Raw genomic sequence first — 27986 nt, forward strand, 5'->3', positions numbered from 1 at the left:
ATGAAATGTCCTCACGAAAGCAAGCAAAATGAAGACTGTTAATTAGAAAAATTAAAAAAAAAATATGAACTACTACTAGAAAGTACACTTGTTTACTTACACTGCTTTTTGCAGAATTTACTTTTTGGAAAAGTTTTTGTTATTTTTTTTTTTTCTTTAGTAAGTCACTTATGAGACTATCAAAAATACAGTTGCTGTAAATTGATAAAGAAAAAAAGCAGGAAAAATTAAGGAATATTATGCTTCTGTCTGTGTCAGATGACTAGGAAGTAGTCCTATGTTCTGCCACTTGTCTATTGCACTGAAATGGCTTTTAAAAATCTTTGTTACATCTCTTCTGCCATTATACTTTGAACTGTTTTTGATACTGTTGTTCAATGTATAATCATTATTTTTGATATATCATTATATAATAATTATTTCTTTTATGCATACCTCCCTAGGCTTGTTAATATGGATTTCTACAAAATTAAACTTTGGAACCACATCTACTTTCCTTTAACAGCTTCTGTGAGCTTGGATAATTACAGAACTGAAATTTATTTATTTATTATAATAAAGAAACATTAAAGAGGATTTAAATTAATTTTGTGAGTTTTCACACACATTTTTGTGGTTTGTCTATTTTGTAATGATACTTCATTTTTGAAGAAATGCTAAGCTAAATAATCGCTTGAATTAGATTGCAGGGTGACAATATTTTGGGAGTCACAGTCATATATTGAACACTGGTTTTCTGTAACCATATTCTTTGACCTCTGTCAAATCTGGTTGGAATGGGTTGTATAGTTCAAAAAGTTTAAGAGAGTGGTATTGCATAGAGACACTGAATTAAAAACAGATTCAAATCTGTGCAGTGCACATTATGTCCTATTGTCAGTCTCAACAGGAAATAGAAGAGCACTCACAGTGGTTCTGTATTTGATGTTACCATTCTGGAACGACACTGCAGAACGTGTGACTGCCACTGACCTATTTGAGGAGTGATTTCAATATAAAATGATACTGTCTTTACTTTTATGCCACATCCTTATCACCAAGAATTATTTTGGCTTATTTGTACATTAATGGCTTATATGTATGTTGTTTTCCACTGAGATTACTTTTTCAGCTACTCACTATACTTCACAGTGCTTTTAAAAGAAAAAACAATAGAGAGAAGTTGCCAGTAACCTTGGTTTTATTTAGGAGCACATAAAAAAAGTTATGCTGCAGTTTTGGTTGATTGGAATGATATACTTAATTTTTTAGTTTTTTTTTTTATACAGTAAACAAGTGTATATTCAGTTGTATGCAAGACCAACATTGTCAGCAACACAATTACACTACAGTAAATGAAATGCTTGAAGTATATAGCTGTGAAACCCTTCATATTTTTGGTATTTAACCAGCATTGTTAGAAATAGTCTGCTGAAGCCATTTCATATATGGCAAACACTGAAAAAAGACCCTGTGACAAAGTGTATGTAACTATAGTTGCACTGGCTCTGGAGACAAGTAAGAGCCCTACTTAAACATTTTATTCATAAGCTATGTCTTCTGCAGCTGAAACATGGTAAGAAGTACCTAACTTGTAGTTATGAAGTCCATTCTTACTACTAAGCCACTTGAACTTAAAGAACTAGTCTATATTTTCATACATTTGGGATACTCATAACCCATTAATGTTTCATGCCACAGAAAAAAATTACAATTGCTTAGACTGGATAATTATTCTAAATAACATCACAACGCCACATTCCACCAATTTAGAAATGCTTCTTACCGCTCTTATAAAATGTTTAATTTTTTTTCCTTTTTTGTTTGTTTGCTTTGTGAGGTTTTTTTCCTGGTTTTTTGGGTGTTCTTTTAATTTGTTTGGTTTTAAGGGGGTGGGCTGTTTTGTTTTGCTGTTTGTTTATTGGTGGTTTTTTGTTGGTTTGTTTGGATTTTTTGAGGTTTTTGTTTTGAGAGCTGCTGTGAACCACCTATATCAGAAAGAGGGAGGGATGAAAATTCCCAGGCCATTATGAATCCTGAGTATTTTGGAACAGTGTGCACTAAGTTCTGATAGTCCACAGTCTCTCTCTGGTGAAAGGATGATAATAAAGCACAAATGGAATATTTACAATTTTTAGAATAAACCCAGTAGCAGTCTAGCTGTAGCTATATCTCCTTCTACAAAACCTGCTTTTTAACATCACCTTTTTCTAGAAAGATATGTCAAGGAAAACTGTTTTTTCAGTCAGCAAAATAAGGTTTTGATAAAAACATATAAAAGACAGTTTTATCTGCTGGATGATATATAGGCACCTGTATACAAGCATGTGTACTGAATAATAAAAGCAAAAGTAGATTTGAATGTTACAGGTCCGATGTAAACAGAAAAAAAAAAGTAGTCAGAAGTGCTGATACATGAACTCACTCCATCATGCTTAATTATTGCAGCATATATGATATAGAGAATTAAAATGCAGAAAATACCTGCTTATCTCCAAAACAGGGAAAAGAGACCTCTTTGGAAATGTAGTTAAATTTTAAAAAGTTCAAGATGTGTGTTACATTTCAGCACACAGAAGAAATTCACAGGGAGATTATAAACTCCTGAAAATAGAAGTTTATGATGACAACAGGCAGTGCTGTCATTACAGTGACATCAACAGAGCCACAGTAACACATACCATATCTTTTTGAACAGGTGTACAGTAGGTATTTGAAGACACAGAAAAGGTTCATGTGCAGTTTTTCCATTAAAAGGTGTGCAGTTCATCAAACTGGAAAGTAAATTTCCTGAAATGTTTTCGAAAATGAGAAAAGACACTTGACCTAAATATGGTGTACACTAGTTAACCATGTATAAAGATTCTTAAGTGCACTATGAATTGCAGATGCAGACATGAATGGTTTTGCTTGAATGCACACTAAAGAACCCTTTAAGAAGATGTTTCCAGTTTTGTATGATCATTTTTTCTCAGAAGGAGTTTCACCACAAAGTTCTGCACCTAGTGAGGCCTCTTCAAGAGATGATTTAATATTAGATACATTTACAGGACATCCAAGGGTAGCTGTATAGATAGAGAGAAAAGAAATATTACGTTTGTCTTAATAGCCATATATCCATACTAAAAAGCATCAAAGGCAAGAAAATGCATGTTATCTAGCACAGAAACAAATAAGCTACACTATCAAATGGTGTATGAAATCCAAGTGAAATTTGGTGTCTAAATAGCACAAACATCCAAAAGCAGACAGTGTAGCTGGCCAACAGTTCAGACTGAACATACTAATGATTGAATGCATCACCATGTTATTGGTAGGTTTAGTTAGAACAGAGTCACAGAGCTCTACATTAGGTTTCAGAAAACATCTTAGAAATTCAGCCATTTAAATAAATAAATTTACTTTGTCTTACTTGAAGATAGCTGTCATACATCAAAGCAAAAGCTCATCAAGGCTCATTCAGGCCACAGAAAATGAAACAATTCAGAGAACTGGAGAAAGTAACTATTAACACCATTTTACTGTTAAAGCTATTTATGCAATGCTGCTGAGTTCTCACTGACCCACAAAATTTTTCTACTTAGGCAGGGAATGTTAAGAAACAGCTGCCTTATTGAGTCATGTAATATGTAAGGAAGAATTATAGCGCTGAAAATAATCAAGTTAGTCATTCTGCCTTTGACAGAATTTACTTACATAGGGTTAGTTTCTCTACTGCTAGCCTTTCAGGCAAAGTTTCAAGTGGAGTTGGTTGAATTTTTGCAGGGGTAAATGTATTTAAAGAAATTTTTCTTCCTGAAAGGGGCATCATGTAAATTGGAGAAGCTGAAATTGTGGGGAAAAAAAACATTAACAATAAAAATATTCTCACCTAAACCAGATGTCAAAAACTGTAGCCACAGGACTGTGTATGCATGCAGCAAAACAGATACCACATTTATACAACCAGCTGCTCAGCTACCAGTTTTCGACTCTAGTGTTAAAACTTCACAACATAAAAGACAAGTCTTAATATCTTTTTTTTTAACCACAGAAAGCAACACAGTAAGTTCATGATGTTACAGTAGAATTTCAGTAACAGGTGCCTTGCCAGAAGATTAGCAAAAGCTTTAGTGTTATTTCTCATAGGTTATGAAGATTGCACCTGAATAGGCTTTAAGTCCAACACATCTATGAAAAGTGTACACAATGCACTATCTCTAGACAACCTCCAAATGGTACAGAAAAGCAGAAGAACTAAATATCTATGACTTTAATTGTATCAGGTCTATTTTCCAACCACTCCTTGGCAGAAAGGTGACAATCATACTAGGAGTGTGACACATTTTGTTTTTCAGTATTTCTTCATCTTGTATACTCTCAATTCTGAACTGATTTTGAAGACACACAAACTTCCTAACCAGAATAAAAAGACATTTTTTAAGTAACTGAGAATTTTCATATACTTGTAAGCCTCGCTGAGCTCTTTCTCAGTAACATAAATTTTCTTAAATCAGTTATATTCTTTATCAAATATAGGAGGCATGCCCTATTAAATAAGCTGTTGATTAAAATCTAAACTGTATAAAATAATGGGAGGAAAAAAAGGAAAAATCATGTAGCAGAAAAAAGGGACAAGTCCAAACAGGTTGCATCCAGGTCCATACGGTTGTATCAGAACTGGCAAGTACAAGTTTCCTGATCAAAGCATGAGTCTTTAGACACTTCCTTAGGAAAAATGATTTTCAATCACCTAACACATTCATTTATAAGCATCCTATTATGTGGTAAATCTGACCTAACTGAAACCATTTCCAAAGACACAGCAGTAGAATCACAATGGGAAATCATTTCCCCAGACACATGCACATGGATAGAATTCAGCAGTATGTCCATTCAAGATCACCTAAACTTTACATGCGCAGCACAAACTGTTAAAAAGCTAAGTAACTGCAAAGCACTCTACAGATGAAACCCTAGGTAATACTAAAAGAAACAGGAAATACAAAGTTTTAAGTATAAATGCAAGACTGTTCTGCTGAGGTTACTGCCAGTACAACAGTACAGTATAAAGCTGGGAATACTGCATGTTCCCTGAAAAGCATTACCTGTAATTCAGCTGAGTGTGGACAGTACAGAGAAGTCAATGTAATAATAAAGGAAGTAAACTAACTATGATTTCATTAAATCCTTAATTTACTACCTCAGCCAACACAGACATTACTTCAGTGAATTATACATGTCCATACCCACAGAAGGATAGTGCAAAGTGTAAAATTATGATTTATGTATATTTTCATTTTCTTCAAAAGCAGTATCCTTTGTTTACTTGTTAGCTGCAAAGCACTGCAGAGATTAACTATACAATAGTTAAGAATTTAAAATTAACATTATTACGAACTGTAGCCAGTACATGTCTCCTGTAGATTCTCCCTTGACGGAGCAGCAACAGAAGCAAGAAATTCATCCACCTGCTTCAGAGACAAGGAATTATGTAGAGTTTCCAAAGGGCAAATAGAAGGCACCATGGAATACAGTTCAAAACCTGAAAGAAAAAAATAATAAAAAAAGAGATTTCCAAACATAAGACAGGATTTAAGCTACTGCATTCATGCATGATTAGAAGTGCTTAGTTTACATTAGCACACTGAGGCATAAGTCTCTTGAAATCATGGAAATTAAATATTACAGGAGTTGGAACAAGTTAGCCAATTTCCAGCTAAACATACTGTGAAATATACCATGGGATACAACTCCCCTGTACACACGAAGTATATGTGTGCACATAAATTATTCAAACATGAGAACTATGTTCTCCTCCCAAATCAGTTAATGAAAAATAATTTTCCTTTAAGACAAATTTAGCAGATAACTGAAAAAAATAATGTCAGGAAAAGGTAGTATTTTTTTCTACTCATTCTGATACCTGACACAAGACTAAATAGGTAACTTATTCATGCAAGAAAGAATGATAGCTATTTTGTTAGCAGACAAGAACTAAAAATGCTGTATCTTCCAAGAAATAAATTTGCAGAATTCATGTTCTATCATCTTCAGTATTCTGTGAAAACAAACTGTTGCCTATAATATCAAAGGAAAGCCACTGTTAGCATTTTTATACCTTAAGGTTACATGGTTTTACTTTCTGAGACAGATGTACACCTACCTTTATGCATTTAAAAACAGTATTGAAAAACTAGAAGTTTCATATTAGAACAGGTAAGTAATGCAACCCAAGAATCTAAAGATTTATTGGACTTTGCTTTTCTATGTTAGTATTGATCATACACTAACCATGCATATCCACATTACTAACAGACTAAAAAGCATTTAAACATCTTAGTTAAAAAAGATTTTCAGTCCTCTAAAGTGATTCAGGTTTGGTAACTCAGTAAACGGCTTTTCATCCAGTTGCATTTCAGAAGAGGAAAATATGTCCATTAGTGTTTTCAACATACAGCTGTAACATTATAACTTTGCAATTCAATACTGTAAATTTCTTCTAAGACAATTAAATGAAGAAGCAATAGTGAATGCAATAATGTTTAGAATTTCAGTTCAAGGTACATTTATTAGAAACAACATTATGACTGTGAACTGTTATTTCCCATAAAATATTATGAAACAATGTTCCTGTGATATCCAATGTTGCCCATTCACTCCCCATTAGTACTTAGCATAAAGAAGAACTTCAACAAGATTTCAACCCCCAAATGTCTATGTTTATATTTAGATCCACCTTAGCCATATTCAAATTGTGGGGACCATTGCTACCAATATTCAAAGCAACTGAGGTGTACTTATGTCATCTTCACTTAAATGATAAACAAATTGTTTATAAACTTACATACAAAATTATAAACAAATTGTTGCACTTCATGAAGACTTGGGTTTTGTGTACACAAAAGTCATCACCATACTATATAATTTCTATTCTTCTATGAAGTCAGTAGCTAACCTTCAGTGTTAGCACTAAGATGCTTGCCATACATATTAATATCCTAAATAACTATATCCATGCATGTAAAGCGCAAACCCTTTTGTTGCCTTACAGTAAAATCTATGATTTCTCTTTACCCTGACAGAAGAGTCACTATCACTTGAATGAAAATTTATTTTTCTAATTTTGCAATTAATGAAGTGGGACAAAGTCAGGTTAACTTTTTAGTTACTATTATTGTAATAGTGCATGTCATAGAGAACCAGAAAGGAATTCCAAAATGCGCTCATGCCCTTTAAAAGAAAAAAGAGAAGAAATAAAATTTTCTTCTTCCCCTCCCCCTTTGTTTTCTGCTGTCAATCGGAACTGTCATATCCCAGCAGATTGTAGTATCTTTATGTCTAAGGGATATGGCTTAAAACATAATCTGGAAATCTATGTGTGGTGTTTTATTTAAATGTTTTCTGATAAGTATTTTGTGATGTTATAAGGAATAAATTTGAAATTTTCTGATGAAGAAGCCCAACAGTATCCCTTTAAGAAGGCAATTTCCTGTACACTAACAGCCTTTGATTTTTGACTGCATAAAGCATCAAAACGCAAGACAATGAAAGGGTTAACGCAGCATCTCAAAAAGCCACTCTGCTTCTTAAGATTCAAAAGCTGTAGAGACATACCACTGGAGCCTAGAAATTCCACAGAGGAAATGGACCAGCACCTAAAAGAGGTGTGGGTGTTCTGCAGGGGCCCAGAAAATAAGGTATAGCACTTTCAGAAGGTACTTGTTTCACCATGTTCCTTGAACTAAAGAAAGGGGGGGAGGGGAGGGGGGAGTCTGAAATGAGTTAAGAGGGTGTGATAACAACATAGAAGTATGAAAAAAACAGTGAAAGTGACAAGGATAATTAAAATCATAGTCCAGAGGACAGACAAAACAACATCAATATGGAATTATGTTAGTAGAGAGCCCCTGGAAACCTATGATTTACTCAGGGTTCATAGGAGCTCATACTGCATGCATTAATGTTGTCAAAGATGTGTGGTAAAACTGCTGCATTAAGTGAATCTGTACAATCAATGTCATCAATAAAAGCTATTTAGATTTTTTTTAATGAATGGAGTCACAAAAAGTGACTAAATGGAACAGGAAGTAATCCTATTATTAGCCACAGATTCTCAAATGCCGTTCTTACTTTCTGACCTTGTATGTTTTGGGAATATTGTTTGGTTTGAGTTGTAACATAAAAAATGGACTCCTGACTTTTCTTGAGATAGGACATTAGATTTGGCCTTTTAGATCAAACACAGTCTTAATGGTATAAATTTAGCCTTACTATAGTTTTCCTTCAAGAAGCACTGCAGTGCAAAAAAGTCACTATGATATAATATGAATATAACAGAATACTACTCTGCTTCTAAACAAAGCTAAACAAAAACTCAAGTTTTTTTTTAAAAACTTTCTAAGAAAATGTATTTTGAATCTAACATGAAAATACTGATGATTTCCACTGCAATTTCAATATCACTATCACTGAATTCAGACAGTAGTCATGCACATTTTTAAAACTGCAGTTAAGAAATCTGGAGAAGTCCAGTGGGTCCTGAAGACTGAGTCTACTTTTCATTAACAGGATATATCTGGGGCCTATTCAATCATGTAGAAAGGGAGGCACAAAATATTTTGCTGAGGAAGAAAAAGACATACCTCTGTCCTGTGTGTTAAACGAGAATTTTTGCAAACTGAAGACAGCTCTCACTCTTGAAGCTCAAGAGGTCAGTGCTGCTCAAGAAGTCACAGCTCTCTTGCTGTGATTTTTAGTGCAATATTTAAGTAATTTGCACATCTGATGAACAGAGAAGTATGATAAGGTAAAATAAATTTTTGTCCCATAAAAAAATATAGCAATTTAGCAGGGATAGAACCAAAGCTTCTGCTTTTGTTTTTGTAATTTAGCATCACTTCAAGAAGATAGTCATAAACTCCAGCTGTCAATGGTTTATTTTAGAATGGGCAGGCTCAGAGAATCAGTTCAGCAGAAGAAAGACAAAGAAGAAGCAGCAGCTATCAAGAAGTGTATGTCTAATAAGATCAGATTTCAGTGTCTGTATCTTGTACCATACAGTCTGATCACACAAGAACTTCTGAAGAATAATTTATTAGAGAGATCATGATTAACAGTAGCACTTAATTTATTTTTTCACAAGTTTTTCTAAGTAATGAATTTTGATGTTGTATTTATATTAATGAATGGTAAAGAAAGGTTTTAGGATATCTAATGATTACAAATATATTTGGAATTGTGCTTGAAGTTAGAAACAACAGACGGCTGGATGATACTGTACACCCGTATTTGAAATAAAAATAAAAGGGATGAAAGCAAGGAACCTTTTGTTTTCTATTTTGTTTTTAAAATAAAAGCAAAACGTACCATTGGTTGGGTGTCGAGCAAATGAGATAGAAAACCTTTTAACAGCAGAACCGCGTGTGGTGTCTGAGAAAGAGAAAAACAGGTACCTGAAATTTGTAACAGCTACCAAAAGAGGGAGATTTTAAAAAAGAAAAGGAAGAAGAAAGGAAAAAAGAAAAGATGAGAAGTGAGTGGCATGCAGAAGGAACCAAGGAAAAGGGCTAAAATCTAAATAGATGTTAAAAAGAAGAAAATTTGGATTGTTGGTAACTAGATGTGTAATGAAGTGTATGAAAACAAGCAGAATGAGCTCGTGATTCTGGCATACAAGGTTATTCAGGTTAGACTCGAACACTGAGAAGTGAAGTGGGGGGGAAAACAGCACGAATACTGTTTCACCTCAGAGTTATAAACGTGTGCTTTGGTATCTTTACATTCTGAAATCTAGTGAGAGAGTTTCTTCTCTATGCCAGATTATCCAAAACTGAGAATCTCCTGCTCCTCTGTCATCCAAACCCCACCAAAAAAAGGTCAGGAATCCTAAAATTTTCACCATCAGTATTTAACTTATTACTTTATAATTTCATTCCTTGTATATGCTCCAAATACTTTACTTAATTTCAAGATCAATTAGCAGTGATAAAAAACAGGGTTTAAAATTATTAAAGAATTTTAAAAAAACTTTTCATTTACTTAAAAAATGCACTTGCTGGAATCTTGTGGCGCACATTACAAGTCTGTGATCTGGTGTTCAAGACAAACAAGAATTAACTATGCTATTAAGTTAAACATAAGCAAGATATGGGCAATAAAGAAGCAACAGAAACTCATAAAATTAATACTAAGGCTAAAGATTCTAGGATTCCATTAAAATCTTTAGAAGTTCAATGTGGCACATGGGTTGTGCGTGCATGTGCGAGAGTGTGCACATACCATCTATGAAGCCAGAAGAAGTCAGCTTTTTACGATGCGTACGAGCATAATCCTGTAGGTTAGGTGCACTTGAAGAACCCCCGAGCACTGAGGTGCTAAACAGGCCCGCACAGTGAGACCCTGATGGGAGTTAGAGAAAATACATACAACAACCAGGTGTTCGTCCATTCACATTGGGGATGCATGCAGCATGCAAGCAAATGGCTCTTACCACACAAAAGGCAGCTTTTGGCAGTGCCTTGGACAGGTTCACAATATGCTTGTAATGTCAAGAGTGGGACTTGTAGGCTGAAACTATCATAATTTATTGTGCTTCTACTCATGAAACAGCACAATCTGCTATATGTGCAAAGAGAGGACTCACTTTAACAAAGTGAGTTCTTGTCCTGTTTTCACTTTTGGTAAAAAAAAAAAATTACCAGTTAGCATCAGTGGAAACATAAACAAAACAACAAAACCAAATGAAGATGATGATGATGACGATGATAATGATTATTGATGATGATGATGATGATGATGATGATGATGATGATGATGATGATGATGTGAAAGTTGTGTCTTTGAAAACCTGTATTCCTGAAACAAATATAAACTGGAAAAATACTGTTGATTGCTATCATCCAAATGAACCTTTGAGATGACAGGCTGCTATGAAGTACTCATGCAGTTCCACAGACTAAGTATGTGGAAATACTTCTAACCCCAACAAAATCTTAACCAAATTGGAAATACTGTATTTGGAATTCACCGACCATTACTGATATTGTTATAAACTTGAAAACATTTCTAAGTTTTATCAAGTTTAACTTGACTTCCTTTCATGAGAAGACTTTTGCACGGCTCCATGCAAGAGACAGTACATTGTTACAACTCATGCATTCCTGTCACTAGAATGGGAGTTCTGACAAATCACTGAAAGCCACAGACAAAAATATAAAAATAACTTTTGTAATCATCAACTATTAATGAAATTTACATACAACAATGAACAAAATGGGAAAAAAGTTGTATTTTTCTTCTTTACATTTTATTACTAGTTGAAAGGAGAAGGAATTTTTCACTTAAAACTTATCTTTTACATTTTAGATAAGTAGCAGCAGATATTTTTTTTAAACCAGCAATACTTCCTTTCATTACTCATAATAGTCCAGTGAGGGGAAACATTACTAGCACATGTGACCAATCACAGCCAAAATAAACTGATGCCTGATCTGTGGCAAAAGCCTTTCACACCAAATATAATACCTTAATCTACATGGATTAACTTCCACAAGCCATATTGTGACACACAAAAGAATACTCATTTAACTTTAGCAAGCATGGAATAAAAACCAGGACTTCAGTAACCAGGAGCACCTGATGTATGTATTTTACTATGGGAAAAATATAATGGGAAGAAAAGTATCACAGAAAGATTAGACATACAAAAAACACATATGTTTGCAAATAAAGGAAAAGCTACTTCTAAGTTTATGCATATAGGTGATGCATTTTTTAATACTTAATGTTTCCCATGAAAAGACACACCAGAAAAAAAAGCAATATTGATTTATAGTAGTGCATGATTTCATTTTTTTGCGAGTCACATGTATGCCTGTTTTAATAAAGCAATAGAAAAGTATCACTTGAATTAAGAGAATTTGAAAGAAGCCTTTGAATTATAGCATGATTCATTCTAATGCTGAAAAAAAGAAATTAATTTTAGGAGAGGAATATCTGCAAAACCCCTGATACTATCAAGAAACTTTATGCTTGTTCCCCATCCCCCTCCCCTCAGAAAAACATCTTCACTTTCATCAATCGCCTACAGTAGGAAACAGAAATTTTCAAAAAAAGTCTTTTAACTGTTTCCAGAGCAGGCCACTTTAATGCAAAATATTCTTGCAAAATCCAAAAGCTCAGTCAGAAACTACATTATCTTAAAAATCTGCTTTATGTTAAAAACAATCCTGTGTACCTGTCGTGAGAAGTACAAAATCGGTAGTACAAGGAGTCTTAAACAATTTTCTCTTTTCAGTTTTAACTTAGTTAAAAATTTTGCTGCAAAAAAATTGTCCAGTCCATAGGCAGACACTTGGCATATGTTACTGATAACAAGTACTATTTGGTCCTGTTAACAAAAATGCTATTCACAGAATATACAAATATAGAGAAGAGCAGGCAGATGAAAAGCTGAAAACATCAAACAAAATTTCAACTGTAGACACATACCTAGCCCACTCTGCTTTTGTTCCAGCATAGTTCTTGGTGTTCGTAAATTACTATTGCTTTCTGATAGGACCTGAATATAAGAAAAAGAAAAATAAGGAAAAGTAGAACAGCAGCATGAAACATCCATTTAACTTGATACAGCAGCCTGTTTCAGACAAACAGGTGTTAATAAGCTGTATGATAAGTGTTAGTAAAAATATGTAAAGGAAACATGAGAGATCATGCAATATCCCCTTCCGAAGGGAGTCCATTTCACATATGAGTTCCTTGCAATGAAGTAGTGTGAAGCAAGCATTCAGAATGAGAAAGGACACAGACCAAGACTGATATGAGAACAAAAATTTGAGACATTTTATTTCATTTTACCAAATGCACTTTCCTAAACTGCGCCTGTATTGAAAAAAGGAGGGGAGGAAAGGAAAGACAGACAAGCTATTGAGGACACCATACAATCACTGACCATGCACAGGCTCAATCAGTACAATCTTCAGATGCTCACAGCCTTTGCTGATATAAATTTTTCCGATGTAAATAATTTTAGAATTTTCTACAATAAATTATAAAAATTTTCAAAGAAAAAGGATATGGTTACAGAACACCATCCATCGTCTTACATGTAAACAATATCTTGATATTCTGAATAGTTTTAGGTTTTCACTGGTACTTCCAAAATATTTACTGCTTCTTTTTTACCCTGCTTTCTCCTCACCCCCCACATTACAAGGAACAGTTCAAAATATTGTACAAGTCAATGGATGATGTACTGTCTTGGGAGTTTCAGATACCTCCGGATATAGATGGCAAGAATTATTAGTGCTGGAGATTTTCCCTGCAGTAGTTAATACCAGGCCACTGAAAATATGATATATGCAAAACAAGTTTTGAATAGCAACATGAAGTACCAAATAAATTATTTTAAATGGTATTGGTTGGATTTTTTTTTTTTTTAATTTACCTACCACCAAATTAAGCAATGCTGGTTTTAAAGTCTTAAAGGACAACTAAACCAAAGCATAATTCTCTTTCATTAGGCAGTACACAAAGTCTTTTTTACTGTAGTAACATTTGCAATTCCTATAAAGAAATCAAATGTTTATGAAAGCGTGTAACACATTCAGTGGAAAAACATGCACTTTTTCCCCCAAACATTCTTGGCAAATAATTTTAAGAAGTGGAAGGTATTACTTGAAACATAATCCATAACAAGGGATTAGATGTCCTTAAAGACAGTTGTTGCTTGGAATGCATAAAATGTTTAACGAAGTAAAGTTTAAAAACCTGTTGCCATGAGCCAAAAATACTGGATGTGAAAGCCAGTGATTTAGGGGAGACAGGGGAAGAAGTGATTTGTTCCCCTGATCTGCGTCTTCGACGCCCAGTACCCACACCACTGGTGTAATGCAGCCAGGTACCAATACACTCTGGGCTAGAAACACTCAGGGGGCTCTCTTCCTGGAAGTGAGAAAGGGGGCAAAAAACAGCAAAGCATGCAAAGTTAGATTCAACAGAGCCAAATGAACAGAAAAGAAATAAACCCAATCTCCTTGCACCCTTTTACATACTTCAAAACTATTAAACAGCGAAGAGAGAATAATAATACAATACTAGAAAGCTATCAGTTTCACTTTTATCTCTTCATCCAACTATTTATTTTATTACAACACTTTAATCAAATTTCTGGTAGACTAGTATTAGATATGAGAGAAAACATTTGTTATCAATAATTGATTAATAATTTTAAGAATTTTTCACATGTTGGAAACAAAACTTCTGTTACCCTTGAAATACTGTTTAATAGTTTTTCCCCTCCTAAGTACAATAAACTTTCCTATTTATTACTTAATAGTTTCAATTTCTATTCTATAAGCTTATCTGAAAGCTGCTTTTTGAATTTTAAAATTGCCTTTAAGACTTTACAGTTGACTCACTGGTAGTAGCACCAAACTGACTGGTAGTAGTTTTACCAACTTAAAAATGTTCTAAAAATTATCTTATGTGGGACACCTTATCAGGACTTCAAAGGAGGATAGAGGACAACCTACTATATGTAGTAACCTATGTGGTTACTACATCTACATCATTGTGTATCATTAGCAATTAACATTCTTTGAAATACAGAGTTTGCTTCCCAATGAGCTTTACATTGTTGTTTTACTACTATAACTCAGCTTTTTTTACTTTTCATGACTCATCACAGTTGCCTTCCTTTCTGTAAATATTGCTGACTATAACCCAGATTAAAACTTCCATATAATCTCACACCTGAAAGTGTCCTTTCAAATTAATGGACATAGGTGAAAACAGAATTGCCTTACAGGAGGAAAAAAAAAAGGAAAAAAAAGGAAAAAAAAAAGAAAAAAAAAAAGAAAAAAAAGGAAATAAATAGAAAAAAAAAAGTTCAAGGCAGTTGCAGTTTAAGTTGCAGTGACTTTGTAAAATTGGTCCAAAATACTGTTTAGTTTAAATATTCCAAATACTAGATTTGGAGATTTCAATAGGCCAGATGAAACTTCCTATTTTACTTATGAGAAAAAAAAATGTTTTATGTATGTCTCCTCTAAATTGGCTATTTCCTTCCAGCAAATAAGCAAGCTCTGAATGCTGAAACACATTCAATTGTAACATATAATATCTGCACAGTCAAAACTTGGCAATTTGTGCTTCTGATATCTTATGAAAGTTAACTTCCATACAATTTATGAAAATGGTTGAAAGTCTGAAGTAATAGACTATTAAGCTGTGTATAAGTGAACTCATAGCCAGGAGGGGAGTTTGCATGATCATCACAAAAACAGCTTTGAAAAATCAAAAATATTGATGTTGTGAGCATTTGTTTATGAAAAAACTTAGAAATAGAAAATGTAAGACATTAACATTTATAATGTCTGTTAATTTATGGAAGTCATGTGAAGTTATACAGATATCCCTACAGAAGGGAATCATGCATCTTTTTCTCTCCATACTGCCAGTAACCAAGTAATTTCCAAATCTGTAATATTTTTATGGCATACAGACAACTCATTCCCAACACAAACATGAAAGAAAAAGCTTTTGGTGTGAATCTTTATTTCTGATGGTTTTAAGCAACTGAAAATGAGGCATTAAGAAGCTGTTAGTCTGCTTCTAGCATTAATATCACAGAAGTGCCGCTATGCACCATCTGAATTTTCACTCAACCATCCCAATGGTATCAATGAAACAGCTGTGCATCTCCCCACGTCTGTGACATTAAGCCTGTTAAGCTTATCTGTTAAGCACACCTATATGTCATGGCTTTCAAGACAGCAAACTAGATTATTCAAGATGTTGCCTACAGAATTCATGAAACACAGACCCCAGCCACTTAATAAAACAAGCTTCCACTTTATCTTTCTTACCTTCAAATGCTTGACAAATTGAGTCACTTTCACTCCACAAGAAAGCAAATACAGTAGAAGACATCTCACCTCTTGCACCTCCCCTACCACCCTAATCCCTGTGATCCCTTTCAGCAAAATCACCCTGAAAGTTTGCTCAATTCCCAGTAGTAGCTGTCTAATAAGGATGAATAGAAAAGCAATGTATGTTAGTTTGTAGAGGTAGGTTTAGATTGAAAGTCTTCATTTTCAAATATCAACTTTTTTAAAATGGCTTTAAAAAAAAAAGTAAGTCTTGTCACAAAATATTTATTTTAAAAATATCCCTTCAGAGAAATTGTTGCCATGGAGAATTTCCCACCGAGTAAGGCCAAACCTTCTGTGAGATGTATCATGCTGGTTCTGTGTAATCAAAAGCAGAATTACATTTGGTTTTGTTTTCTTAAAAGCAAGCAAAAGTTAAATGTTTTTGACAGAAATTATCTGGAACACCAGCACTTACTTCAACAGAACCAATCTTCCTGGATCTTGGAAGGGGTGACTTTCTGTGTATATGAATTGGGTCTGATACCATTGGCTTGAACATCACTACTGAACGATCTGTTTCATCTCTTTTAGGAGCATGCACCTCCTCATCACTATCATTTCTATGAGAGGTTTTCTTCGAGCCTGCATTCTACAGAAAATACATAATTCATTTTCAATTTGTCTGCACACCTTCAAACAGACAAGCTCTTAAATAAATATTCTGCATAAAGATGAAACAAGCTGATTTTAAAAATACAAGATGTCATACTACTAAAAAAACTGCTCTAGACTTTAATAATCTGTATAATAATCTGTTTCTTCTTTATTTTTCTATTTAGAAGAATTCCAGACAAGCTTTGCTCTCATTCCTTTCTCAAAAAGCAGTCATAACACCATGTACCTGACCATGTACCTTGGAAAACAACAATCTGCATGCCAAGCTACTTAAATATGTCTTCCTTTTCCTACAATATTATTCATGTGACACTCTGATGCTGCTATCACTTTTCTTAGAGTATTTTGTATTTCTAGTAAAAATTCTGGGAAAGCTTTAGAACACCCAAATTATCTCTGTCCTTCACCTCAGCGCCCATTCAAAGTGGAAAATGTTTGTACTACTTATCTTTTACTGCACATTTTTCTATTAAAAAAAAAAAAATCACACTTGTATTTTTTACATAACAATTTTCCAGTGTTTATTTTAGGTATGTCCATATCCAAAAAAACTTAAATTTTGCTTTATAGAAAGACATAACTATTACCTCTCTGGAGGCAGGTCTGTATCCATATCCAGACGGTAAATTTTTATCTTCCTCACAGCCTTTAGCTCCTGGACTGAAATGCAGCTCTACATGAAAACGTTCTTCCGAAGAAAGTTCCTGAAGTGAAATAATTAAATAGATTTATACTTTAGCATATAGCTCAGCTTTTCTCATATCTGAAGATATTTATCCGTTTTAAATACCTTATTTGGATCCTCATAAAGCATGATAACAATTTGTGTCATGTAATTGAGTTCATTAACCACATTTAAGTAATCCATAGCTCGTTTCCATTGTTCATCTTTTGATTCCTTATGGAGAAAAAAAAAATATCAACAAATAAAACTCAGCTACTTTCTTTAAAAAGATTGATGATCTCACTTTTCCTCCACTTAGATAGATTTTCATAGCAGAAGTGCAAAGCTCATCATACCTAAGGAAAATGCAGAGGTACAACAAAAAAAACAACTATGAACCTCCATGAGTGACTTAAAATTGCTCATCAAACAACTGAAAAGTGAAGAGCAGAACTTTTCATATGTTATTTCAGTGAGTCTTTCATGGTTTTTCACCAATGATGATACACAGACAGAGGCACTGTTTTCAATTCTCCTGATGAGAACTGCTAATTTTACAACAAATTCATTTCAGCTAGTATATTGTGAAAAATGTTTTTATATATCACACTAATAGAGATATCAAAGAGTTAGTAAGCAAAGCTTTCTAGTATATAAAGGAGGTACAACTGTCACATTCCAAACTACTTAAATGGTCACCTTTTTCATGCTGTAGGAAAAAAAAACATTTAGTAATCCACCTTGAAGAAAAATTAGAAGTTTATTAAACTTATTATTATTAAAAGACTTAACCTTGGAGTGTACCTCCACAGAAGCATGTCACAGTAGTTTATAAATGCTTTTGCCATCACTGAGTTTAGTCATACATTACCAGAAGCAAGTATGCCATTATGACAATTTGAAAAGTAGTGTATAAGTCAAGCTGTATCTTACAAGCAGATAGGTTTGTGGTGCTGTATATATCTCCTCCAAGAGCTCAGTTGAAGTAATTTCTGAATCAGGAGACCTTGTCTTTTTCAGTGTCAAAGACTATCAGATGGAGAATAATGCACCACCTTTGTAATATTCTGTAACAGTATATGATAGTAAGAAAATTTGCTGTACAGGAGGAGCTTTTAGCAGTCTTGAAATTAGGTAGGGGTGTCTTGACAGTATGTCAATGGTCAAAAATAGTAAGCCAGTGCAAAAGCAAATTCAAGAGAACCCTGAATCATAACTTGAGAATAAAAGTTGGAAGAATTACTGGTGACAACAGAAGACAAAAAAAAAGTATCTGGCTTTTCCACATCTATTTTTGATTCTAACACATACAGCCAATGGAACACAGCATTACTTTGATGGAATCAAAGCATACCAATTAATGTGCAATTTGCAATATGTTTCTACATAAGTAATAGAAAATCAAATGTTTGAAAAAATGTGATACATTTCAGAGACACTTAAGGTTTCAACTGATACAGTCAGAGGAAGATTCAGATTCTTCTCTAAATATCACGGCTTCAACAGAGAAACTTACATCACATAAGGCACCATAACGAAGGGTGGATAACAGGGAGTGGACATGACTTTCACTGGTGAAATACAGTCGGGTACGAACATGGCGTTCTGGGGACATAACACCCCTGGAGTAGCTTAAAAAAAGAAAAATGTTATTAGATAATGTTATTAGACCATGATAAGATGTGTCCTTATTTTCAAAATAGCTGTAAATCAATCAATCAATCAATCTTTCTAATTTCTATGAGCTAAAAAGATACTTCAAATATGGAAGCTATAGACTATGTCCAATTTTTATGGAAATTAATGTAACCATGTAAAAAAGTAAATGGCTTACAGAGGATGAAGCTTATTTACGGTGTCATCATCTTGAGTTCTCTGAAGGTCAGAACGAATTTTTCTGACTAGAGGAGTGCAGTAACCTTTGGCAATCTCCAGTTTCTCAGCTTTAGAAATCCCATATTCCTGTGTAAAAACAAATTGACTTTTACAATTCAGTTAAAGGTTAAAATGCCTTATAATTCAGAGCTTCTATATTAAAGCAAATTAGTCATCTATTAGTTTGCTCTGGCTACAAATAATTTTATTTAACATTTTTGCTACACATGATCATTGATGTAGCTTCAATGAATTTGCAGATTGCCTTTTTGCTGTTTGATTGATACAGAGAAAAAAAATTTCCTTCACTAGTTAAACCAAAGAAGTGGATTTACCTTCTGCTATGATAAAGCTCTTTTTCTTAACCAAAACACCTACAGAGTCATTCCTCCTTCTTATCACCATGCCCATCTCCTATCCTGCCCCCACAATGCTGCTTTCTTGGTTTTTGCTTTTTCCTTTCTTTTAACTAAACTAAACTTTTAACTGAAGAGACATATTTCGTATGTCAGTCTTAGTTTGGGGTAAACCAACCCAGAGAAGATCTTCTATTTATGTCAAAAAATAACACAAATAGTATTTATGTACAACTGTGAAATTACTACTGATACTAAATGTATTTAAAAGTATGTTCTTCTAGGAGTTTCATACTCTGTGCTGCACAAAGTATGAACGTACTCTCACAGTTAGAATGAATCTCTCTTGTTAAGAGAGGAAGACAAGCACTCTCCCTTTGCATTATGCACACTGGCAAGTTTTCTTTGTTCTTCTATCTTCAGTATGTGTCCTCATTTTTACCTGCTCTTCTCTAATTTTCTGTTCAAAATTTCAGCTTAACAGACCCACAAAACACAATTCTAGCCGTCACTACTATTTTTGTCCTCCATGTCAAGTTTGAGTGATGGGGAGAGGAAGAATTTCCTTCACATGCTGCACACAATATGGGTAAATACCTCTGTTATAAGGCTGCTCTGTAATTGCAGGGACACCTTGGGAATACTTTAGTCTGTTCTGTCCTGTCGTAACAAATCAATTTCATGTCCTGCCACTTGCAAGATTTTACAGCAAACCCAAGTTTAACAGCCTGCAGAGCATATGAGTTTAATTTGTCCACTTCTGGCACGGAATCCTACGAAACTTAATGTCTACATTCACATCATGGAATGTTAGCATTTTGAAAAAGCAGAAAAGTATTTTTAAATTAAAATAGTTTAAAATGTGTTAAATTACACAGATTAGGATTAACAGTGTCATTTGCAAGGAGCCCAAAAAAGAAATTTCTATAAACAGGAGAAATTAAATTAAGCAGTTTCAGAAAACAGAATTATTCACAAAGGCAACAGTTAAATCCAGGATGAATGGTGGAGATGAACCATTTTATTTTAATACACTGTGTATAGTGTGTATAGGTGTAAAGAAAGGAGACATGTTCACACCTTAAATTTATAAAAAAATTCACTCTGAACACAGCTTTATTAATTATGAATGACATTTTTCTTAAAAAATCCCAGTCAGCTTGCTAGTGAAAAATGAGAGAAAATGTTAAAGGCTTTTATTATTGCAAAATGTGGAAGCTGCAAAAGAAAATATAAAGTAGACATTTTCACAAAGATTTAAAAAAGCATTTATTCTACACATTTTTCTTCTATTTAATAACTGAAAATGCTTACCTGAGGAATCACAATGTCAGCCAAAGCCTTTGAAAGCCTATATAATTCCATTGTGTTTTCTAATTTTAAGGATCCATTGTGTTGTACATCATATTTTATACAGTCATAAATATCAGGAATTTTGCTAATATCGTATCTTCCATTTTTTGTTTTGAAGTCTTTTTCCAGCTTGGCCCACCTACGCAACATCAGTTCTAGAGTTTCACTGTGGTACAGCTGAATATCTGGATAGACATGTATCTCTTATAAGTAATTAAGGCCATTCAAGTAACAAAATGACATTTGAATTACATAGAAGTAATGACTATATTATAAGGCTCAACATAAGTTAACTGCATTAGTATTAAGAAGAAGGGACAACTGGGCATAACATTAATTTTAGCACTGAAAGCATCACAATTACATAACTCCACTGTGATAATAAAACACACTGCTGCAGAAATGCACCACTGGCCCTTAAACATAAGACATACCTATATAACTTAGCCTTAGTACAGTCAACTCTTCCTATATTGTGGAATGCTGAGTTTTGAATAACTAAGACAAGAATTTTTGCAAACAGTGGAATTTCTGAACACTACAAAGGCCTCACCTGCAATATAACCACATGTTCCTCTTGCTTTTTACTTCAAAACTATGCATATGAAATCAAGACTGTGAAAATACTTAATCCGTTATTGGTTGACTCATGTTCTGCTAAAAGTGAGTTTAGTGAAGAAAAGTTATGTTACAGCTCTCTTTCATATGTTAACCAAAGAAACTAAATACAAGTACAAAAACATTTCAATACCTGCAGACTTTGGGTCTTCCATTCTCTGCCTGATCTGAGAAGTCAAACTCTGGATCAAGTAATAGACCTTGTCACATGTCTTTACAGGATTTTTAATAATCTGCATTGATTTTATCAGTGAGATGCTTCCAGATGGAGTAAGCTGCAATTTGAGATAAACACAAAATTAACTGAACAGACTAGATTTCAAAGACCTGGTGAGATAAGATGAAACATGTCAAAGATACCAAGTATTGGAGAAAAAGCACTCAAGGAGGTTGCTATGAATATTTTTAATGACTTATCAATTATCTTTTACCTTTGAGGCATTAAGAAAATACATCAAAATGCAGTACCATTTGCTAGAGATTCAAAGGTAATAAATTCATAGAGCAACTAATTCTATAAAGTAAATGTGGGTAACTACAGAATTCATAAAACTATTTCTTTTATTCCAAGACACAAAAATTGGGAAGATGTTTAAACCTTTGTATATACTTAGCAAGCTTCCACATCTTCCTTTCAAATAACTTCTGTATTCAAAAGCTTACAAAAATAAATTCTGTTAAAAGTTTGTCATTAGGCTACATGCCTCACAAGATGTTTTTTGCTCTATAGGAACCAGATTTGCAGTAGTAACTGGTATCTTTGTTTGCCTACTCCTGTCTTAGGTTTGTGTTTCTACAGGACTGTAGGACAAAAACACAAAAAAGAAGCCTTTAAATGCACATATATCAACAACATATGAGATGTTCTTCAGAACTGAATTCATTATAGAAATGGTAAAAGCTACAAACTATCACCATAAAGGTGAATGTCACTAAAACAATAAAGTAAATGTATGTGTGAAGTTTAGCCTAATTTTTTTCAGAAAAGTCTGCAGAGTCCAAAGTGACCAAGGATATAAAACAGTAATTTAAACACAAAACACACACTTATTTGCATTTTCCTCAGTTTCCTGAAATGGATGGAGTAATTTGGACGTGGAAAATTTCCACTCTCTACCTAAGAGTAAGCAGTTCCTATCTCTGCTTATTATGATTTAAATCAAGAAATTGATTATTTATACGTAACAGGGAGGGAGGCACGGGAATAAACCCCATACAATTTTTCCAAATCACAAGTAAATTAGAAAACCTCCACAAATAAATGAAGCCCCCAAAAGTTTTTATTGCTTTATAATCCCAAAGGTTAGTAACTTTCAGTGACCAAAGAGTACTCTATTAGTACTAGCTACATTTCAAACCTGATTTTATCTATAAAACAAACATTGATAAATCCTTGCATTTTCCAATTACTGTTGAATCTACTACTTTATATATTTAAATGAATCCACATGGAGAATATAAATATTCTTAATTAATTTAATTAATCTCAATACTTTTTTCAAAAATAGCAGTTAAAAACCTCATTTGAGGACTTGTATTTAGTTGTTATATGAGACAGAGTATAAGCAATTGAAAGAGAAAGAAGTTTCTTAACTATAGCAAACAATACATGTAAAATCAGGAACAATGATGTGTACTAAGTCAACAAACTATATTACTATGTGCTAATTTAGCATGTTAATGACACATTCACTTAAAGTTTTCAGTATCTTAGTATTCTAAGTAAAAACAAATAGACCTTGCAGCAGATTAATGACTGAAACACCTGCAGTCGATAGGAAAACATTTTGTTACATCACACACTCTCAAAGTAAAGATTACAAAAAATGCAAACAATATAATGTTGTTCTTGAATAACTAAAATATTTTAATGGAATAGTGAAAAAGGCTTACAAAGGAGATCCCTGTATACTTCTTTGAAGTTTGCTACTGTTCTGATTACCCAAATCACAAAATAATATATCAACAGCTACAATTGGTATAGCCACCTTTGCAGTTCAAACTATTTGCAAGCACACAAATAATTTTGCAAAACAGATACATAAAATCACTGATCAGTACTTTTGCATAGACATCTTCATAATTATTTATATTATTTCATGGGAAACTAATCATATGCTGACCTTATCATAGTCATCAGCAGTAAATTCTCTGTCTCTCTGGAGAATTTCATGAAGCCTTGCTTTAACACGATGTTGACAGCTGCTTAAAGAATCACTGTCACTGTCCAACAGACCATTCATATTGGCACTTTTTACCATCTGGACAAGAATAGGAGTCAGCTCTCCCTCTAAGGCCAGTAGTCCCTGAAGCAAACAGTACAATTATTCAGGCAAATAAATGAAGATGAAAAAAATTAGTATCTTAAAAGAAATGCCCAAAACATTAATTTAAATTCAAGATGGTATCACTTGGCTATAGGTTAGATAAACAGGGGCAAAAAGCATGTAATTACAGAGAAATGGCTCCCTAAACACTACTGGTGTGCAGGATTGATAACAGATGATGCAACAGAAATGGTGACATGCCACAGAAAATGGTCTCCAACACCAGCTGTTCAGTTCTTGGAGAGTGGGGAGTGCAGGTGCCTTCTCCCCAAGGCTGGAAGCAACAGCTGCCTGACTTGTGGGTGTCGTGCTTTGCTCAAGGACTTGCCTTACCAGAGAGGAGCTATGGGAAGAGTTTGGAAACTCTTAGAGCTTAGACAGCATCTAGCAGGATAAACAGCGCATAGGTAGGGTCTCACAGAGACTCTACAGAGGCAAAAGCCCAAGCCATGTGAGTCACAAGACAATCAAAGGCCTTGAACAACAGGAGAATGGAGAATTCCAAAATGAAGAAGGCTGGAAACTTTTTAAACTTTTCTGGCAATGGAAGGGCTCCAGAATAAAGAAGGAAATGGTGTGGTGTCCCTTCAAGCCTGCTGACAAAGGGAAAGCAGCTCAGATGGCTGAAATATTTCTGTACAAGCACACGCAGCATAGAAATAAATAGGAGAAACAGAAAGTCAGAAGACTTGTAGAGCTTTAAGTTAATTCAAATTACAGAGATATGGTAGAATATTTCACATGAATGGACTTTTGCTGTAACTAGACACAGGATCTTTTGGAAGCCAAGCAGGCAGCACAGTATCATGGCAGGCCTCTGCTACAGACCACCCAATTAAAAGGGGAGACGGATGAAACCCTCTTAACACAAGTGGAGAAAGCCACATAACTGCAGGCCTTGTTTCCATGGGTGCTCTTGGCCCTGGATACCTCCATGGCAATATTGCAGGGGACAAGAAATCAAGATTTCTGGAAAACACCTAGGACAATCCTTTGACAGATGTTATTGATGAACAGCTGAACACAGGCATTGCCCTAGACCTGTTACTCACAAACATCACAAATGTCAGGAAAATAAAGGTAGATAGCAGTCTTGGTAATTGAAATCTGATGTTTTAACAGATCCATGGAGAAGTGAACAAGACAAATACCTGCATTAGAGCCCAGGACTTTAAGTAAGCATACTTTTGCTTATTCACAGAATCTTATGGAGACAAGCCTTGCAGGACAAAAGCCTTAGACGGGGCTGCTTAATTAAAAACTGTCTTCATCCGCTCAAAGAACTTCAAATGATTGGCACATTATTTGGATACTTTTTCACCCTGAACTACTCTTTGAAAATGCCTTTTTCTAATAAACTGTACATCTCTCCCACATTTCACAAGAGAAGAAACAACCCTGAGAGTATCAGAGTTTTAGAACTGAAAATATCGTTTCACATTGTACCTTTGCAAAAGCTGCTGCAGTCATCTGAACTCGTCCCTCATCAGAAGCGTAGATTTTGAGATCATGTCGGTAAGTGCTATGTAACCTAAGTAAACCACATCCAGGAAATCCAGCGTAATCTCCTAGCAAACAAACATGTTGCTCAAACTCTCATCATTATCCTCAAAAGTAATTTATGACACTCAATTGATTTTTTTGAAAATTATTATTATAATTTTCTTTTTACCTTGTCCACCGGGATACATACACCTGAAAGCTCTTCCAAGCTCCTCTGCTTGAACCCTGCCTGCAGGGGTCAGCTCTCCTCCCCATTTTAGGACCAGAAGCAGGGAAGGCTCATTTCTTCTATTATCTAGTTGTACAGAGGGAGAGGAGCTTAGTACTAAAGTATATTGTTAATTTTTTTTCCAAATGAACAAAAAATATTTGGTCTATGAAAAGCTTCATCAAAAGATCTCTTCAACATTATGAATCTTTAATAGCATTCTAACATTAAGGAAATATTGACCTGTGAACTAAACGGGCACTTTAAACAGAGAAAACTAAGTATTTAATACTAAAAGTATTAAAACTATGAAGAAAATATACAAGAAAACTATTTAGCATGAATCTGAAGCAAAAAGTAAATCAAGACAGAAAAATTAAAACGAATTGGATGCTAAGCACCCTATAGTATGTAAATGTTTTAAAGACAGTAATTGTTGAGTGAGATTTTCTTATGCTGGCTCACAACACCACAACTTCATCTTGGTGCATCACTGAAATTTTTTTCATGTTACTCTTCTACTGCAAAAGAGCATGATTAGTACAGTTTTATGTCCACAATTCAGCAGATTAAAATACTGTGGATACGTGCTAACTATTCAAAAATTCTTTCAAAACAAAATATTCCATCCTTTTGGTATTAAAAGATTTTAAAATCATGGAAAATTTGAGGAGTTAGAAAGAAAGTTAGGCTTGGCAAGCCCTGGGAAAAGTTAGAAGTAGGCCCTGGGAAATGTTAGGCCTTGTGCTTGCTAAAGATCAGGCCAAACTGCACCTGTGTAGTGAGCATATGATAAATGATATAATTGTTAGATGTGATTAGATATAATTATTGTTTAAAGAATCATGAGAAACTATGTTAAGGGTTTGGTTGGGTAAAATCAATGCATACAATAGAACAACGTAAGTTTAATAATTAATATGTAAATTATATAACGATAGAGTATCAAAACATGTTCAACTCAAAACCAAGTTGGGTCAGATTTGGGTATGTGTACCCCTGACACCCAGAGCTCTTAATAAAGCACCTTCACATAATCATTCTGTGATTATGTGTTCCTGAATGCTAACACTCTTAACATCAAGACGTAGTCTATGACTATTTATATACACATAATATTAAGTGATTATGTAGAAAAATAATACAATACCTTCCTCTTCACTGGAAGTCTTAGGGCAGCCATGAGGAAGATATGTTAACTGAACTTTGCGATTTATGCCTGAAAAATGCCCATACCTTAAGTGGGAACAGGGGAAAATGAGAGGTGAAGAGGGAGACAAACATTTTATATATTTTCCTCCAAAACTGCTAAAATCCTGTAATAGGCTATAAAAAATCTCTGCTGGTCAATGGTTTGTGCATTTGACCAACATTTATTGAAGCAGTCCTTAGAATAATAGAATAAACATTAACTCAACATGCACAGAATTAGCAGAAATAACAACTATGCTATGAAATATCTTAAAATACTATCTAATTCTACTTTTTACAACACTGAACATACAACTGGAACCCACACCCCACCACCCCCAACAACAAGCAGTATTGGACATGGCACAAGTAATTTGTCTATTCAGATCCAAACCCACAGTGGCTATCAGTATCCAGAAACTGGTCTCACAGTGTAGATGGCTACTGGTTTTATAGCCCATTAAGTTCTCAAGCAAAACTCAGTATTTAAAACAATTACAAATTTTAATAATAATAATAATCTGTTCCATGCTATTTTTTAATTAAAAATTCTTACTACCATTTCACAGTCTAAGATCCCAGATCCTTAACAAACCTTAAAGCCTTATTTTTTTTTTTTTTTGTTGTTTTCTTTGTTTGGTCAGGTTTTTCAAGTTTTTTTTTTAATTACTAAATATTTCAGGCTTAGTATACAAAGACATATTTATCTTCAATCCTCAAATTTTGCTCTAAATAGACAAGTAAGCATGGTGAAAATTCTTACTGGCTCTATCAGATGTCATTATGTCACACTGCAAGAAGCAGACCCTGCTTACAAGTATTTTCATTTTAAAAACATGTGGTAAGACAAAATTTGACATCAATGAAAGTAACCTCTTGTTGAATGTATACCGAGACACTAAGTTAGAAAGTCAAGAAGAAAAAACTAGAGTGATGACCTATTTCAAATATGACATCATTTCTCTTCAAAAACTTTGTGCTTGAATTATTGTACTATTATGTATTTGGTAACACTGCAATCCACACAGTAACTGGTGAAACAAGTCATAACAGCAAATACAACTTCATTGCTATGAAACCTGAAAATTAGACACTTACATTTCTAACACAGTCTTTAGCTGTTCAAGTTTTGCTTTACTTTCTTCAATTTCAGAATCATTGTTTTGCCCAAGTTCTACAAGGAGCTGTCTTGCTATATCAAGCACTTCCTAAAGGAAGAAAATATAGGATTTAATTCAATAAATAGATTTCCACTTACAAAATATCATAGTAAAAAAATAAAGACAAACTTGCCTGCAACTGTTTTGGTTTTTTCAGTTTCAGTTTTCCAGATTTATATCCATCACATTTTTCAAAGAGATCGAAAAATCTTTAAGATAAAGA

General features: G+C 34.0%; 1 protein-coding gene across 23 annotated transcripts in view; it reads right to left on the reverse strand.

Moving 5' to 3' along the window:
- Positions 1–97: 97 nt before the first annotated feature.
- PPIP5K2 (diphosphoinositol pentakisphosphate kinase 2) overlaps positions 98–27986 on the reverse strand; it is a 56029-nt gene continuing 28140 nt past the window's right edge. For 7 of the 23 annotated variants that reach the window (XM_058864107.1, XM_058864106.1, XM_058864108.1 and 4 more), the window contains 20 exons: positions 27897–27972; positions 27702–27811; positions 26563–26648; positions 25374–25499; positions 25148–25269; positions 23498–23680; positions 21508–21649; positions 20718–20941; positions 19007–19134; positions 18689–18803; positions 17299–17406; positions 17096–17212; positions 16309–16482; positions 13729–13902; positions 12451–12520; positions 10240–10359; positions 9328–9390; positions 5360–5503; positions 3676–3804; positions 99–3044 (listed from right to left, as the gene is read on the reverse strand). In XM_058864107.1, the coding sequence (XP_058720090.1) occupies positions 2941–3044; positions 3676–3804; positions 5360–5503; positions 9328–9390; positions 10240–10359; positions 12451–12520; positions 13729–13902; positions 16309–16482; positions 17096–17212; positions 17299–17406; positions 18689–18803; positions 19007–19134; positions 20718–20941; positions 21508–21649; positions 23498–23680; positions 25148–25269; positions 25374–25499; positions 26563–26648; positions 27702–27811; positions 27897–27972 (2515 nt within the window). In that variant the 3' untranslated portion in view covers positions 99–2940. Of the gene's footprint in view, positions 3045–3662; positions 3965–5359; positions 5504–7575; positions 7703–8603; positions 8743–9327; positions 9391–10239; positions 10360–10450; positions 10635–12450; positions 12521–13728; positions 13903–14825; positions 16209–16308; positions 16483–17095; positions 17213–17298; positions 17407–18688; positions 18804–19006; positions 19135–20717; positions 20942–21507; positions 21650–23497; positions 23681–25147; positions 25270–25373; positions 25500–26562; positions 26649–27701; positions 27812–27896; positions 27973–27986 lie in introns of those variants that run through there. The other 16 variants (XM_058864110.1, XR_009280659.1, XM_058864116.1 and 13 more) reach the window with 16 other exon arrangements.

This window comes from Poecile atricapillus, chromosome Z, assembly GCF_030490865.1.
Source record: "Poecile atricapillus isolate bPoeAtr1 chromosome Z, bPoeAtr1.hap1, whole genome shotgun sequence".
Lineage (NCBI taxonomy): Eukaryota > Metazoa > Chordata > Aves > Passeriformes > Paridae > Poecile > Poecile atricapillus.